General features: G+C 36.7%; 1 protein-coding gene across 4 annotated transcripts in view; it reads right to left on the bottom strand.

The window, feature by feature from the left end:
* Positions 1-13,715, bottom strand: part of LAMA2 (laminin subunit alpha 2) — a 391,575-nt gene that overhangs the window by 96,828 nt on the left and 281,032 nt on the right. For 3 of the 4 annotated variants that reach the window (XM_074862478.1, XM_074862479.1, XM_074862481.1), the window contains 4 exons: positions 10,947-11,081; positions 10,189-10,313; positions 6,674-6,760; positions 5,577-5,770 (listed from right to left, as the gene is read on the bottom strand). In XM_074862478.1, the coding sequence (XP_074718579.1) occupies positions 5,577-5,770; positions 6,674-6,760; positions 10,189-10,313; positions 10,947-11,081 (541 nt within the window). The remainder of the gene's footprint in view (positions 1-5,576; positions 5,771-6,673; positions 6,761-10,188; positions 10,314-10,946; positions 11,082-13,715) is intronic. The other variant, XM_074862480.1, reaches the window with a different exon arrangement.

Here is a 13,715-nt window from a genome sequence, read left to right as displayed (position 1 = left end):
AGAGACAGCATCATCTCTGCTTAGTTCTGAATTTGGAAGGGCTGAGATCATGGAGCTACTCCCTATTTTAGAGGGAAAACCTTGATTCTGCCAGGACCAATGGCTAGGAGCTCGCTTGATCTGGGTGCAGAACTGAGTGGCAGCTGGAAAAAACTCCCTCTCATTGCAAGCACCAGTCTACTTAGAGTACAATATTTAAGTGTCCAAGACCTGGTGTTAAAGGAATCTGATTATATAATTTTCTCCTTCTACCAATATTGAATATTTAAATTCATAAAGATGTAAGTTTGAAGACTGCAGCATGGCTAAAGGTCCCTTTTTTTTCACAAGATTGAGTTAAACAAAAATTCCTAACAATGAAACATCTGTTTGATCTCTCTATGTCATGATTTCTTCCCGTTCCCTGTTAATATCATACAGCAGAACCACATCAGCTGCTTTACATTTAGGTTTTTGCTTGACCCCAAGAAACATTTGTGAAGCAGCACACATCTGAGGAAAGGCTTTGCAGTTTGTGTTGCAACACACCTCAAAATGAAGCCAAATTTTTCTGAAGCCCCCATTGTAGTTATGACTGCTGCCCTGAAAGCATTCAGAAGGCAAGTTCTGACTTGCCATATGTTTAACAATAAAGCCTTGAAGTTCTCACTAGGATCATTTTTTCCCCTGAACGTTGCACAGTAGCAAGCACAGCCGCTGTTCTAACAACACTGCAAACTAAGGTTCATCATTTTATGCACTACACGCTCCACAACTGAAGTGGAATGTCACAAGGTATAACAGAACCACTTGTAGCTCCTTTCTCCTTCAGTTTGCTAAGGTCAAAGTTCCTTGGGAAGGATGAGGAGGGAGCAATACATGCTTTGGCTTGTTTACATATTCCTTGCATGTATGTGTAAAATATCAATCAATCAAGCTTAAAATTAATCAAGATTAATAATCTCAGTTTGTCTGAGCATGTCGGGTACAGATGAACTGAGGAAAGGCTGCCTCTGTTCATCATGCAACTCAGCTGTGTTCTGAATTGGAATGGTGGGGTTTAACTAAGAAAATGGAAAACATATGTCTTCAATACTGTAGTGATTATAGGTCAGTCAGGAATTGCCAGTTGACAACTTTCAGCAAAATAAACGTTTATTTATTATGGTATAAATGAGTGATGCATAAGGGGGCATCAATCATTTAAAGGACATTCGTTTGTAGTTACAAATTAAAAAAAAAAAAGTCTCTAAGCATTAGAAAAGTTTTGGGAGAACTTTTGTCATATTTGACAGTATACAAGGATGTTGGTAGCATTATTAAAATTAGTTTGCAATCATTACTGATTTTCTTATTGGCTACTCACTGTTTCAAAAGAGAAGGGAAAGTGAGCCTAAGAAGTAAATTGCTTGAGACCAAAAATTACAAGGAAGCCTTCACCAGCAGAGTAATATGAGTATCTGTACATGACAATCTAGATGGTCACTTTAGGTGGGGAAATAATCCAGTTATTAACTGTACTAATGCAAAAAATTTATATTTTTATGATGTGTAGTAGAGCACTCAGACTCTTGTATTATAAAAACATTCTACTTTTTGGATATAATTTCTTGTACTACTAATAAAAAAAATCTGCTTTGTGGATATCATTTTCCATTCCCTAATGGCATCCTAGAGAAAACAATACTGTTCTGTTCTAAGAATATAATGGGAAGTGAATTTTGTCTATGTCATTCACCTGTAATTATCTTTCCATTGTTATTTAGCAGTAAACAAATTCTTCCCCTTTGTACAGTGGCTTTTAAAATATATATTTTCTTGTTATTTTACCTGTAGTTTTCTAAAATATACCTGTTATAACACAGCACTGAAAAGTGACATGCACTAAGCAACTGAAAAATGATACGTTATGAAAAAAAACAGTAAGAACCTGGTAAAACAGAATTTCAGCTATATCAGAAATAGATCACTTTAATGAACACACGTGCTCCTCTGTGGTTTTTTTCTGTCTTTTCACTTCAAATTTTCACTCTAAAATCTTTAGAATACTTATGATAAGGGATATGTTAAACTATATATGTTATATTTAAACAATAGTACGTTATGATATTGTGGCTAAAATACTTCTCTAATTGGATTTAAATATGTATTACTTAGCTTTCATGTCATACTGTGTGGTGACCTGTTATAGAATTTGCCAAAAATTTATTATTCAGATGGTTATTCTTTGCTAAATATTCAAAATCAGTTTTCACTTTCCTAAATATTAACTGTAACATACTAATTTGGACTGCTTAATCACACTATGTTTTATACTACTCACATTTTTTCAAACATGGGTGATTGCATTTACATGTATTTTCTTTAAGCTAGACCATTTTGCCACCTAACTAGGGGTTCTTCACACTTCTCACAGGTACAGTGCAACTGCACTGTTTGAAATGGAACTCTGCAAATGAGCAGAAGTAGATACATGCATACAGCTCATTTGAAATATTGAATGCAAACAGAATTCTGCACATGGCATTATTTTTCTGTACATTAAGAGTACTTAATCACTATTTTTATTACCATTAAGGTTTTGCTACAACTGAAGCTAGTCAGAAGGGAATTTACTGAGTATTTTGGAAGTGGTTGATAGACTAAAGTAAAAATGTATTGTATACAGGATCAAATTCTCAGCTGTATTAAACTCAGATTGGAACAGATAAATGTTCTGGGAGTAAGGAAAGAAAGCTTCAGGGTTTCTCCAAAAGGTTCTTTGACAACACAATGGCTATTAAAGCACATTACGGGCTGCAGCAATGCAAACCTATCAGAAAACAGCTGTACTCTGAGTGAAGCCTGTGACACACTAGGCAACGTTAACCACAGGCAAATTCCCACCAAGTCTATGCTTGCCACACTCCCTTTCTCTGTCACAGCCCCTATGTCCACCACAGTCTACAAAGGTAAATGGTTTATTGATCAGGATGGCTTTCTACCACGTCAGGGGTATTGCCCTGCATCAGCAAAGGTGGTTTTGGAGTAATATGGGTGTTGAGGAACCTTTAAACAAAGAGGAAATCATATAGTTAGAGCAAACAGGCATAAAATGTCCACTGAAACATTTAATTGCAGTTTTTGCAATTTATGACATGGATGTTATTGATGGGGTGTCAACAGTAACAGACTAGTTCCTGTGATAGGGGAGATAGAAAGTACCTCCCATCTGTTCCTATAGGTGTTCCTATTTTTATGACTAAAGGAAAGAAATCTTTTCATTCAATTCCTCACTTCTAGCAATGACATAAAACATCCATACGCACATGCAAAGGACTGTTTTTACGGTGAAAATTGATAATCTAGTTTAAGTAAAAATGCTGGTACAAGTAGTGTAGGTACATTTCAACACCCGGGCATGAATATATTGCAGATAAATCAGAGATTATACCAAACCACATCTTTCAAAGCAAAAAGGTGGAAAATCTGATTTGCTTGCGCACAGCTTTTCCCATTCATAGTGTGAGGATTTTTAACCTTATTATTCACACAATGAAATAGTCTGATTAACAAAATGGAAACCCATTACAAATGATAACTTGCACTGAAGCTGTTTTGTACAAAGAAACTCTGCCATCCTGGATATTCAAAAGACTTTTCAGAAAACTGATAAGGTAAATGACCAGTAAAAAACACACTAAGGGGTGACTGAGATTGAAAACATTGGCCAGTACTGTAGATAATGTAACAGGTATTCAGGATGTGGAAAAATTAAGTAATTTTCACTTAGATGACACTCTGGAAAGCACAGTCCTTTTAAAATTTTGTAGCTGTAACATTTATGGACCCAACTGGTGATTACAATTCTCCTTGACATGTTAGCCACAAAATGGAATCCAAAGAGTAGTTATTTCAGGAAAGTAGCTACTTACTCTATTTCCATTCATTTTGCTGTAGTTTAAAATAGAGCTTAAGATATATGATAGTTCAGAATTAAGTCCTAAACTACATCACACTGCAGGACATTAGAACTTTATTTCCCTTAAGTACACTAAGCTTGTCATCAATGAACCAAAGCCATATTATTATTATTAATATAGAAATAGAAGTATTTATGTGTATATTCCCAGTAATCTCTCTATTCATTTTCAAAAGAGTCGTACCTGGGAATCAGGACAAATGCAAAAGCACTGAACCCAATAGTCATATTTAGAAGCTTAGTTCTGCTAGGTCCTGATCACTCTCTGAGAGCTGATCACAAACCTTAAGCTGAGAGAAACAACGTTCTGCACTGTGTAGTCCCCAACCCTATGTGTCCAATGTCTTCCTCCACTCAAAGAAGCCACACATTTCATTCTTGACTGATATGATACCTTCAGCCGTTTTTAGCACTTCTTCAGTTTCTTTATTTTTCCAATTTGCTTTTAAAATATTTGCAATTTTTTTGAGATGTACTAGATGATTTTAATATTAGAGAGCTGTACACCTCTGGGTATTAAGGTAAAGACTGAATGCATTTGGGGGGGGGGGGGGGGGAGCGCTCTTTTTTTTGGTGTCTACTTGCCTTGGTGCTACATGTCCATCACACAGGGAAAAAAAAAACCAAACCCCAAACCAAATGAAAAAGCTCTAATTAAAGTCCTATAACAGATAAAAATCAGGTAAAGCATCAAAACCAGTTCATTGTTCCTAGACAATATATTCAAAGATGCACAGATTAAGAAATATTATATACTGTAGACTTACTGGATCTGTATCTGTATTGTACTTTAAAATGAACAATGATGGCCTCAAGAGGGGGAAAAAAACCAAGAGATCACAATAAAATTAGTTCCTACTCAGCTGGGGGAGACGGAGGAGACAAATGTAAATCCTGACTGAAATAAGGCATTAAGTGTTCTAGAAAGGTTTTGCTACCTGCATTTTTTTGATAAGACATAAGCATACAATACCACAAGAAATCAGATTGTGGGCTCAGAACAAACACTATCCAATTTCATGGAAAAAATTCCAAATAATAATAAAAGACAAGACACTTGGTACATATCAAAATTGAAGGTAGAGAAAAGATACCAGTACTGTAAAATGTAACTTGGTGTTTTAGGCTATTAGTTTTCTATTTTAAACAAAGGAAGTTCTTTGTTCCTGGATATATTGTACTGTCGTTCTTTATGTTTTTAAATTCCAGTGGGTGGTTGTTGAACCAACATGACCAAGCAAACCTTGGTAAAAACTTTCTATCTATCTGACCCATGGCATAGAACATTGCAAATGATGGTTAAACATTTAGGACAACACTAAAAAATTCACTAAGAGCAAATATTGTCACAACAGCAGTGACAACATTTAGAAAAACTACAGACTTCAAAAATCCACAAAAATAATTCCTTCAAAGCTTTATTGTCAATTTTCAGTGAGCATATTAAAAAGTATTGAGAGTTTTCCTAACATCTCAAGGCTTGTGAAAAAAATGGACCAGAATGCCAGAGTAGTAAGAAACCTGGTAACTATTTTCAAAGAAACCCACAGAACTGACTGATGCACAAGCAGGGTTGAATTTCTGAAATACAGCAAACACAATCAAAAAGTCTCCAAAATTGCATTAGTATACGTACAAATGCATTTCATGCCATCACGCACGTGCCGATGTTCACAGCCAACACACTTCCACCCTGTGAATCCAGGCTTGCAAGTGCACTGTCCAGTGACAGGATCACAGGGGACAGGCAGGGAACCATATTGATCACACTCACATTCCTGGCAAGAGCCTCCTGGAGTTTGTGGGTTTCCCACGTAGCCAGAAGAACATCTAGATATTGCAAATACAAAACCAGGTTTGGCCAACTGAGACACATAGTGTACTACAATGAATACTTGGCAAGCTTGTAAACAAAATGTGTATGAACATTAATTCATGAACCATTAAGAAAATCTTTGGTGCTTTATGACTCAGTATGCATTTGTAGAGGGCAAAAATGTTGTAAACTGTCCAACAAACTGATAAGAACTCAACCAGGACATGGAACAGTCTGGATGGAAGGAGTATGCAAAAGTGATTCCACATCCCTAAGAGTTTTCAGTTAAACTTCTGTTATACTACAACAAAAAGGTTTCTACATTAGCAATGTTTGGTCTATAGACTTTTTTTTTTCCCCACTAGCCACTCGTGTTTTGTGTTAGAAGTGAAATCTTATAGTAGACACTTGTAAATTTTGATCATCTTAATCCCACAGCATTTCTACGGATGGGACAACAGCTGCTGTTTAAGTCATTAATTTTCAATTGGTCATTAATATGTTTACATGTAAGTGTCTTTCACAGTCAGTGCCCAAGAGGACACAATAATCACTAGAACAAAGGGTATGAGTGACATCAAGGCACGCTATAAAAATGGTATCTAATTTTAGACAAATTTCATATTTTTCAGTTTAACTTCTGAGGCCTGGGGGGAAAAGAGACCCCACAAATAAGAAAGTAATACTAGGACAGTATCTGTGATATAAATAACCCTGATTATCAATTTACAGGGGGCATATATAAAAATTGCCTATTATGGCTGAGTTTTAACAACATATAAAGAGGAAATAACTTATTCAAAGGCATGTATTTAAACATTAGTAAATATACGTTTATAGTATTGAGGGACATTGCTCTCATTCATTTCTTGCCCGCCTTTCATTCTCCCTCTTTCTTCTTTTTCCATTCATCCTACCTTTCACAGTATTGGCCTTCATATCCAGGTGGGCATGCAGTACACCGGTAATCACTAGGTCCTTCCGCAACACAAGAAGGGCTGAAACTAAAACAAAAGCAAATAAAAAACTTTTTTCAGTCTATTGCATCATTTCAGTCTAGTCAGCTGTGCAGAAGGGCCCATGGTAAGCTCCACTCTTAATGTAAATAGCAGCATTTTCATATCTGTTTATAAGCACCTGTGGGAGATCCCTCCTTTCTGTATAAGTATTTTGTGAATGCCTTGCTGTGATGCTGGCACAATTTAGACAAATGCTGGAAGGGTATAATCAATGAGGGTTGTATCAGAGGAGATGGAGTTAAGGACACCCATGCTGTAGGCTTGTGTGACTGAATGGTGCTATTACTCACAGTGATCCAGAAAAGGTAATAACGGGAAGGATGTGAAACAAAAGATTAAGAAACTGAGCTGACATACATCTAGCATTTCCAGTCTGATTTAATTTTAGTTTGAATAAAAGAAGATAAGCCAGGACACAGAGACATAAAGAGGGAGAAAAAACCACAGTCATAGCCACGTGGAATCTTCCAAAAAGGCAGCATCACATGATCTTCTCAAGGGTGTACTGAAGAGAAAAGACTGTCCTACAGAGCAAAAAAACTAAAAGCCACCTCTTCATGATCAGGGAAGGATCATATTTTAATCATAGAAGACACTAGGTTATTTTACTAAGCTGTAACATAGATGAATAACTAGTGACTGCAGTGCGTACCTATGGGGACTGTGCAAAGTAGCATGTTGCTGGAATATTAGTGCTTTAAGTGTCTGCACAGACAGTCAAAACAAACAGAAACAGCAGATAGGGATAAAAAAACACAATTAATTATTAAAATGGTGGAATACTGTAACATTCTTTCAGCTCTTTGTGGGAGAACCTGAAAAGCACAGAGGTTGCTAGCGGTGAGTCCAGAGCTCCTTCTTGGTACAGTACAGTCAGCATCCTACTCTTAACTTGCTTATAATGCATTAAATCAATAGCGCTTGAATGAATATATAAAATTACAACTTTGCAAAAAAAAGTAAACAAATTGATCTATTACTCACAAACTCATTATCCAACACATTTTCAGCTCTATAAAAATAGATCCACACCCCCAGGAACAACTCATTCTCTCTGTTCTTTTTTTTTTCCAGCTCATTGTGTTTGAAGCTGCCTGCTGATTGTACAGGAGTATAAAAACAGTATTTAAAACTTTAGTGGACTTTTGTAAAATTTCATAAATAAAAATAATTGCACTATACTAATTTACAGATATTACCATGTCAGTCATGACATAATAAGCTAATGAGATAGCTCATTAGCCATCTGCATTTCATGCAGATTATGATTACTCAACTACTATACTACTACATAACTACTGCAGGTAGTTAGATTTTTTTCCTTAATAGTATCTTGAAGAGCTTTCACTGAGCTGCACAACACACACAAATCCAAGGTGTGATATCCTCATTTTCCACTTAATTCTGTAGCTTTATGGAATGGATCAGATCTATGACACCCAGGCCTATCCATCTAAAAGTTAGGCATGTAGTCTAAGCCAGCTATTCATGCATCCTCTATTAGCAGTGGAAAATGGAGATGCACAGACAGGCATATACACACATCTGAAACATCTCCTCCCTCACCCTCTCTCCAATAGTGGTTATCTTCAGTTTTAACATGGGTGAGATGTACAGTTGTCTGTCCCTGCATTTACTATACAGGTACCAAGATTGTTGATGGCTACAGCTAACAGAAGTAGAAATCCCATCCATGACATCTAGAGACAATCTGAGTTAAGCTCTATAAAACTCAAGCAGTTCTGTTTCTGGACGTGCTCAGATCTGACTCCTCTCTCGACTGCCACTAAGATATCAGATTACTATTTCATGATTAAGTGTATTTACAAATTTGAGACTACGTGTTATTCACTTATCACCTATGTTTTTTTGAACAAAAAAGCCTCATGATCACTTTTATGTAAGCATGCCACAAAAGGTCCTGACAACATCTGCAGCCATGCAGGCCATGTGGCTCTTCACTTGCTCCACCTTCCCCAGGCAGCTTAGCAATTTGAGTGTGCACCCAGGACACACATACTACCTGGAGTCCACACATTTCTCAACTGCAGAGCACTACAGTGACACACTCTGTGTTTTACATTAGTTTTTAGATAAGGTACTGAAGTGACTTCTGGAGCACAGTGTGGAGACTATGTCTAAATTCTTGTAGCAGGGTGCCATAACCACCCAGGTGAAGAGTCCTGATTTTTCTGATCTAACAACTGTATTTCTGGGCAACCAAATGTTTTTAAGCCCTAGAAAAAAAATCGGATCGAATGATATTTTCAGCACTTCCTCCTGCCAGTTATTAACAGAATAAGTTTTTTCCACCGTGTTTGCTCATGTGCAAAGCTGAGAAGCTTGGTCAGTCTTGTTCTTTGCAGCCTGAATGTCCTTTCTTGATAATAGTAAGTAGGACACATAATCAAGTCATAACAGAAACATTCATGAAAAAGGGTGCAACTCAGAAAAACTTGCAGCTAAGACCACATTATAACTTTGTGAGATAAGCCCCTTTTATAATTGCTTTGGCTGTTCTCAGTTATGTATTTATGAGGTTTGCAAGTCTTAAAAACACTTGTCGTGGATGAAAGATCATGATGTGTTAGATTCCCTCCTTCAAAATAAACCTCAGAACACCCCAAAATTAGAAAATAAAGAAGAAAGAAAAAAAAAAGCCCAAACCTCTCAGATATACTGGCTGAAATACTCACTAAAAGGTCCTAAAGGTCAGACAAAGCACACAAAAATGGTTTTAAGGAACACTTCTAACCTTTCAAGACAACTATCATGAAATACAAACTTTTTCAGAGCAGTACTACGGTATGATGCCAAATAATCATTAAGGGCTTCTCAGCGAAACAACAAACAAATCTCAAGTGTTAAAGTATCATCTGTTGGAAACACATGCGGAGACATCGTGGCAAGGCTCATTAGCATAAAGCAACCAATAAAATTTATGCTGCAATAACTATATTGCTTTTAAATTATTCTATCTTTCACAAATTGCCTAAAACTCATGTAACATTAAATAAGGAATCAATAAATTCCACAGTGGAGCAAGAAAGGCACTGTAACACATTTATACCAACATAATATATGAGCATAAGACTTTTTACAGCTCCCTTGTGGCTATATTGTACTTGAGTTCTGCACTAGCTTCATTTGTGAGAATACCTTTATAACGCACGTTCATTATCTGTTGAGTATTGCATTTTCTAGCACTTATTAATTTATTCATCGCACATTAGCAAGGGAGCAATTTTCAACTTTTAAAGGAAGATCGATTAGCAAAAACAGATATGAAACTTTTTAGTATGGCTTACATGATGCAGTTCTCCTGTAGCCATTTGAAAACGGACACAGTGAGCCCAAAACAAAGTTCTTGCTTGCTGGAAAGGTAATTCTGCACCATGAGTCTGCTTACTTACTTGTTACTAGAAATAGATAGGGGACAAGCACAAGGCTGACAGTCACCCGGAGAGCCTTGGACAATGCCATAAAATCCCAGCGCACATCTCTCACAGTGATGACCAGCAGTATTGTGCTGACAATTCTGCAGAGGAAGGAGACAGAATGAGAGCTGTATTTGATAATTACAAGAAAGCAGACAACATTTTGTTCCCAGCCTCAGGGATTCAAACTTATTTCAATTCATAATTTCTCTCTCCCTGATATGATTCGCAGAGGGACTGCTTGCGTTAAGCATCTATCAAATGCCTGCTGAGTTATATATGGGTTTACAAGGAGAAAGAATAGAGGCCTGTAGCTAGCCAGATGTATCCTACAGAATTTCTTATCCCATTCATCCTTCTTTATCTCCTTTGTTCCAGCTGTTGAAGCAGGAGAAATAATCAATTAAAATTCAATATTACTGTATCAGGTCATGTGTATTATTACCTATAAAAGTAGTGTTGTGTTTATTGCACAACACACAGTACATTGCCTCTTTAGTTTGAAGGTATCTAGTTTTTCTTTTTACACAAATAGCAATTCAGAGGGGAAAAAAAGCGCTCCATATTCTGAATTCTAGAAAATCAGAATGGAAAACTTTAAAGGTTTGCTTTTACAACCCCAGTTGAACTTTGACACAGGCCATTTAAGCAAAATTGGATTAAAATATTGTCCTCTATTTTTCTAGATCAGTCACACAGCTTGCGAATTTTACATAAGTTCAGAAATGTAATACCTGACAAATTGATGTTTCAGAGTCACACATAGTACTGTGTCCATGACATTGACATACAACACAGGCACCTAAGGATTGAGCAGGTGTCCTTCCCACAGGTAGAGATGGAAGCCTATAAAATCCTGGAGAGCATGACTGCAATAAAAAAGATGCAGAAGAAAACAGATCATTACAGAGTGGACGGGGTATGGGAAGCATTGCAAGCTCATCTTTACAATCACCAGTTTTTACAAGTTGTGAAAAGAACCTGACAGGCTTCCAGCTGTGTTACAAACAATATACAGTACTCTACAGATAACAAGAGCCAGCCCTAATTGGAAACACTGCTGAAAAATCCCTGGAGCACTCTCCACTGGCATCAGGCTTTTCATATTACATCTTGAGAGACCTTTCATTCAGATGCAGAACACCTCACTGTTCTCACTGTGCATCAAGCATCATTCCTTTCATTTCTTAAGAATAAGGTTTGTTTTCGAAATACATTTTTTGCATGGACTGTGGAGAGCAAGCATGATGATTCTGTTTCCTTTGCCCTTGGTGAGCTTTTCAGGTTTGACAAGCTAATATCTGCTTACATACCGCCTGACAGATAACAAACAAAAGCCAAATGATAATAGTCAAAAAAATGGCTGCATGGCTGCATTATTTATAGTCATTTAATTAAAGACTGTAAAAGTACAGAATTCAAAATATTAAAGGTTTTCCATGTCTTGAGACTATCAGCTCCAAATCAAGTTTATCTATCACAGTCTCCTCTACCCCAGCTTGGCACTAAAATTCGGGAGAAACCCAAAAATTACTAGCAAAGCTGACACATGCAAAATCAAGCACTTGATCCTTATTTCAGGCTTACTATGCAAATCTATGAAAGTGTCTACATAGCTCCCAGAAAGCAGACAGCTATAGCAGTGTAAAAATACAAACAGGACCATTTTGATAGTTCAGACCATTAGGGGTAAGTGAATTCAGACAAGTCACTCATCCCATGTATAAAACCCACCACCTAGTGGTGCTAGGAGCCTATGAAAGCTGTCTGCTGAGGTCATTCCCTACTGTTGACCACAATTTCTGCTTTTTGGAAAGAATGGGAATAGTACACTTTGCACATAGCAATATAATTAATGTAAAATAAAACAAAAGAGAATCTAGAGTAAGTAACTTTTCATGATCAGAAGCAGGATTCTTCAGTCAAGCACTAGCTGACATGCTAGATTCTATTCATACAACACCACTCTTGACAGTTTTATAATCGTTGCCAAAACCTCCAGAGACTGAGTTATGGAAAAAGCATAAACACAATTATTTTCTTTAGAATCACAAAGAAAGTAATCTAACTCACTTCTGCTTTTCCCCTTTTATTTTGACTTAGACTACATTAAGATCCCTCAAGCATAGAAACAGTCTATCGGCTTTTACATGGTTTGTGAAGAATTCCAATTTAGATAAATAATCTCAAATGAATGTAATTTTGTTTCTTACCACAATTTCCTAATATTTTCCTCCCTCTTCATCCCCACAAGAGACCTTTTCCAAGCATGGTACAAAGCACAGTTTTACAAGTTCTGAGTGACTTTAGATTGGGGTATAAATATATGGTATATCCTCAAAAAAATCCAATCTCTAACTGTTTTTTCTGATATGCTACTGACACTCTTCTCACCTATTTTGATCTAAGCATTTCTGAGATAAAATGGGACACAGAAAAAAGATGAAGCGGACTACATTTTTCATTACTAGTTTGGAAGTTTTTCAGCAGTAGCCATTAGGAAAACTCTTACCACTGCTTTTTCAGTCTGCTACTGGATTTAAAGAAGAAAAAAAAAGGATATAAATGTCACTTCTAGTAAAAACTGCTGTGCACATAGTCCTTAGAATGCAATTACAGGATAAATCATGAGACAGATACATGTACCCTGTTTGCATTTGCTTAAAAAATGCCTGGGTATCAGATGCTTTTTTCTCCTGCTAAAATTAAATAAACCTTCACAGAACACACCATAACCTTCACTGAGCACACTAAAAATAAAAGAAGTTATGAGCATGTGAAGATCACACAATTAACCATGAAGTATGAAGGCTGCAACCGAGACACTTATTCCAGCCTCCGGTAGGTGTGAATTAACGTAACGTTCTAATTACATTATCATATATTTTCCTTCAAAAATGCAATTTGTTACAGTAATTTAAAAAAAATCTGTACTTCTGAGCAAATGCTGGAGCCCATTAATTTCTCATATGTGCATTTACACACATTCAGGTGATGGCTCTTTTCGAAACAGTGTGCAAAGAAAATGACTTCATTCACTTCCTTGCACACATTTCCTACAAACTCACTGTTCCTATTGCCTCATTTGCGTGTAACAAAATCCTGTATAACATCTGAAGGGAGCAGAGTTATTGCAGATAACAAGGCATCTTTCCCTTCATTTACTCACTCCAAATCTTCTCTCACTGCTAGCTTGGGGGAACCCTATATAAGATGCCACTTAGTCAGGATGTCTGAGGAATTTGCAGAATACTCGAGGTGTTGTTCCCTGCTACCTCCACCTAGCAATTGCAACAAAGGCATTTGGAAGTGCTAGTGCTGCTTAAAAATGAAAACACGGTGTTTTGTACAAAGGAATATTGCCAGTCTACTCATCAAGAGCACAGACAGTCAAAAATATTAACTTCTATTCTGCATTCAACATATTACATCTTAAACACTTTCTCTGGTACCTATCATAAGATCCATTTTACAACAGCATACAAGTCAGCTGATTCTCTATA

This window comes from Strix uralensis, chromosome 3, assembly GCF_047716275.1.
Source record: "Strix uralensis isolate ZFMK-TIS-50842 chromosome 3, bStrUra1, whole genome shotgun sequence".
Lineage (NCBI taxonomy): Eukaryota > Metazoa > Chordata > Aves > Strigiformes > Strigidae > Strix > Strix uralensis.
Note: the sequence above shows the minus strand (reverse complement) of the source record. Positions and strands in the feature narration are given on the sequence as shown.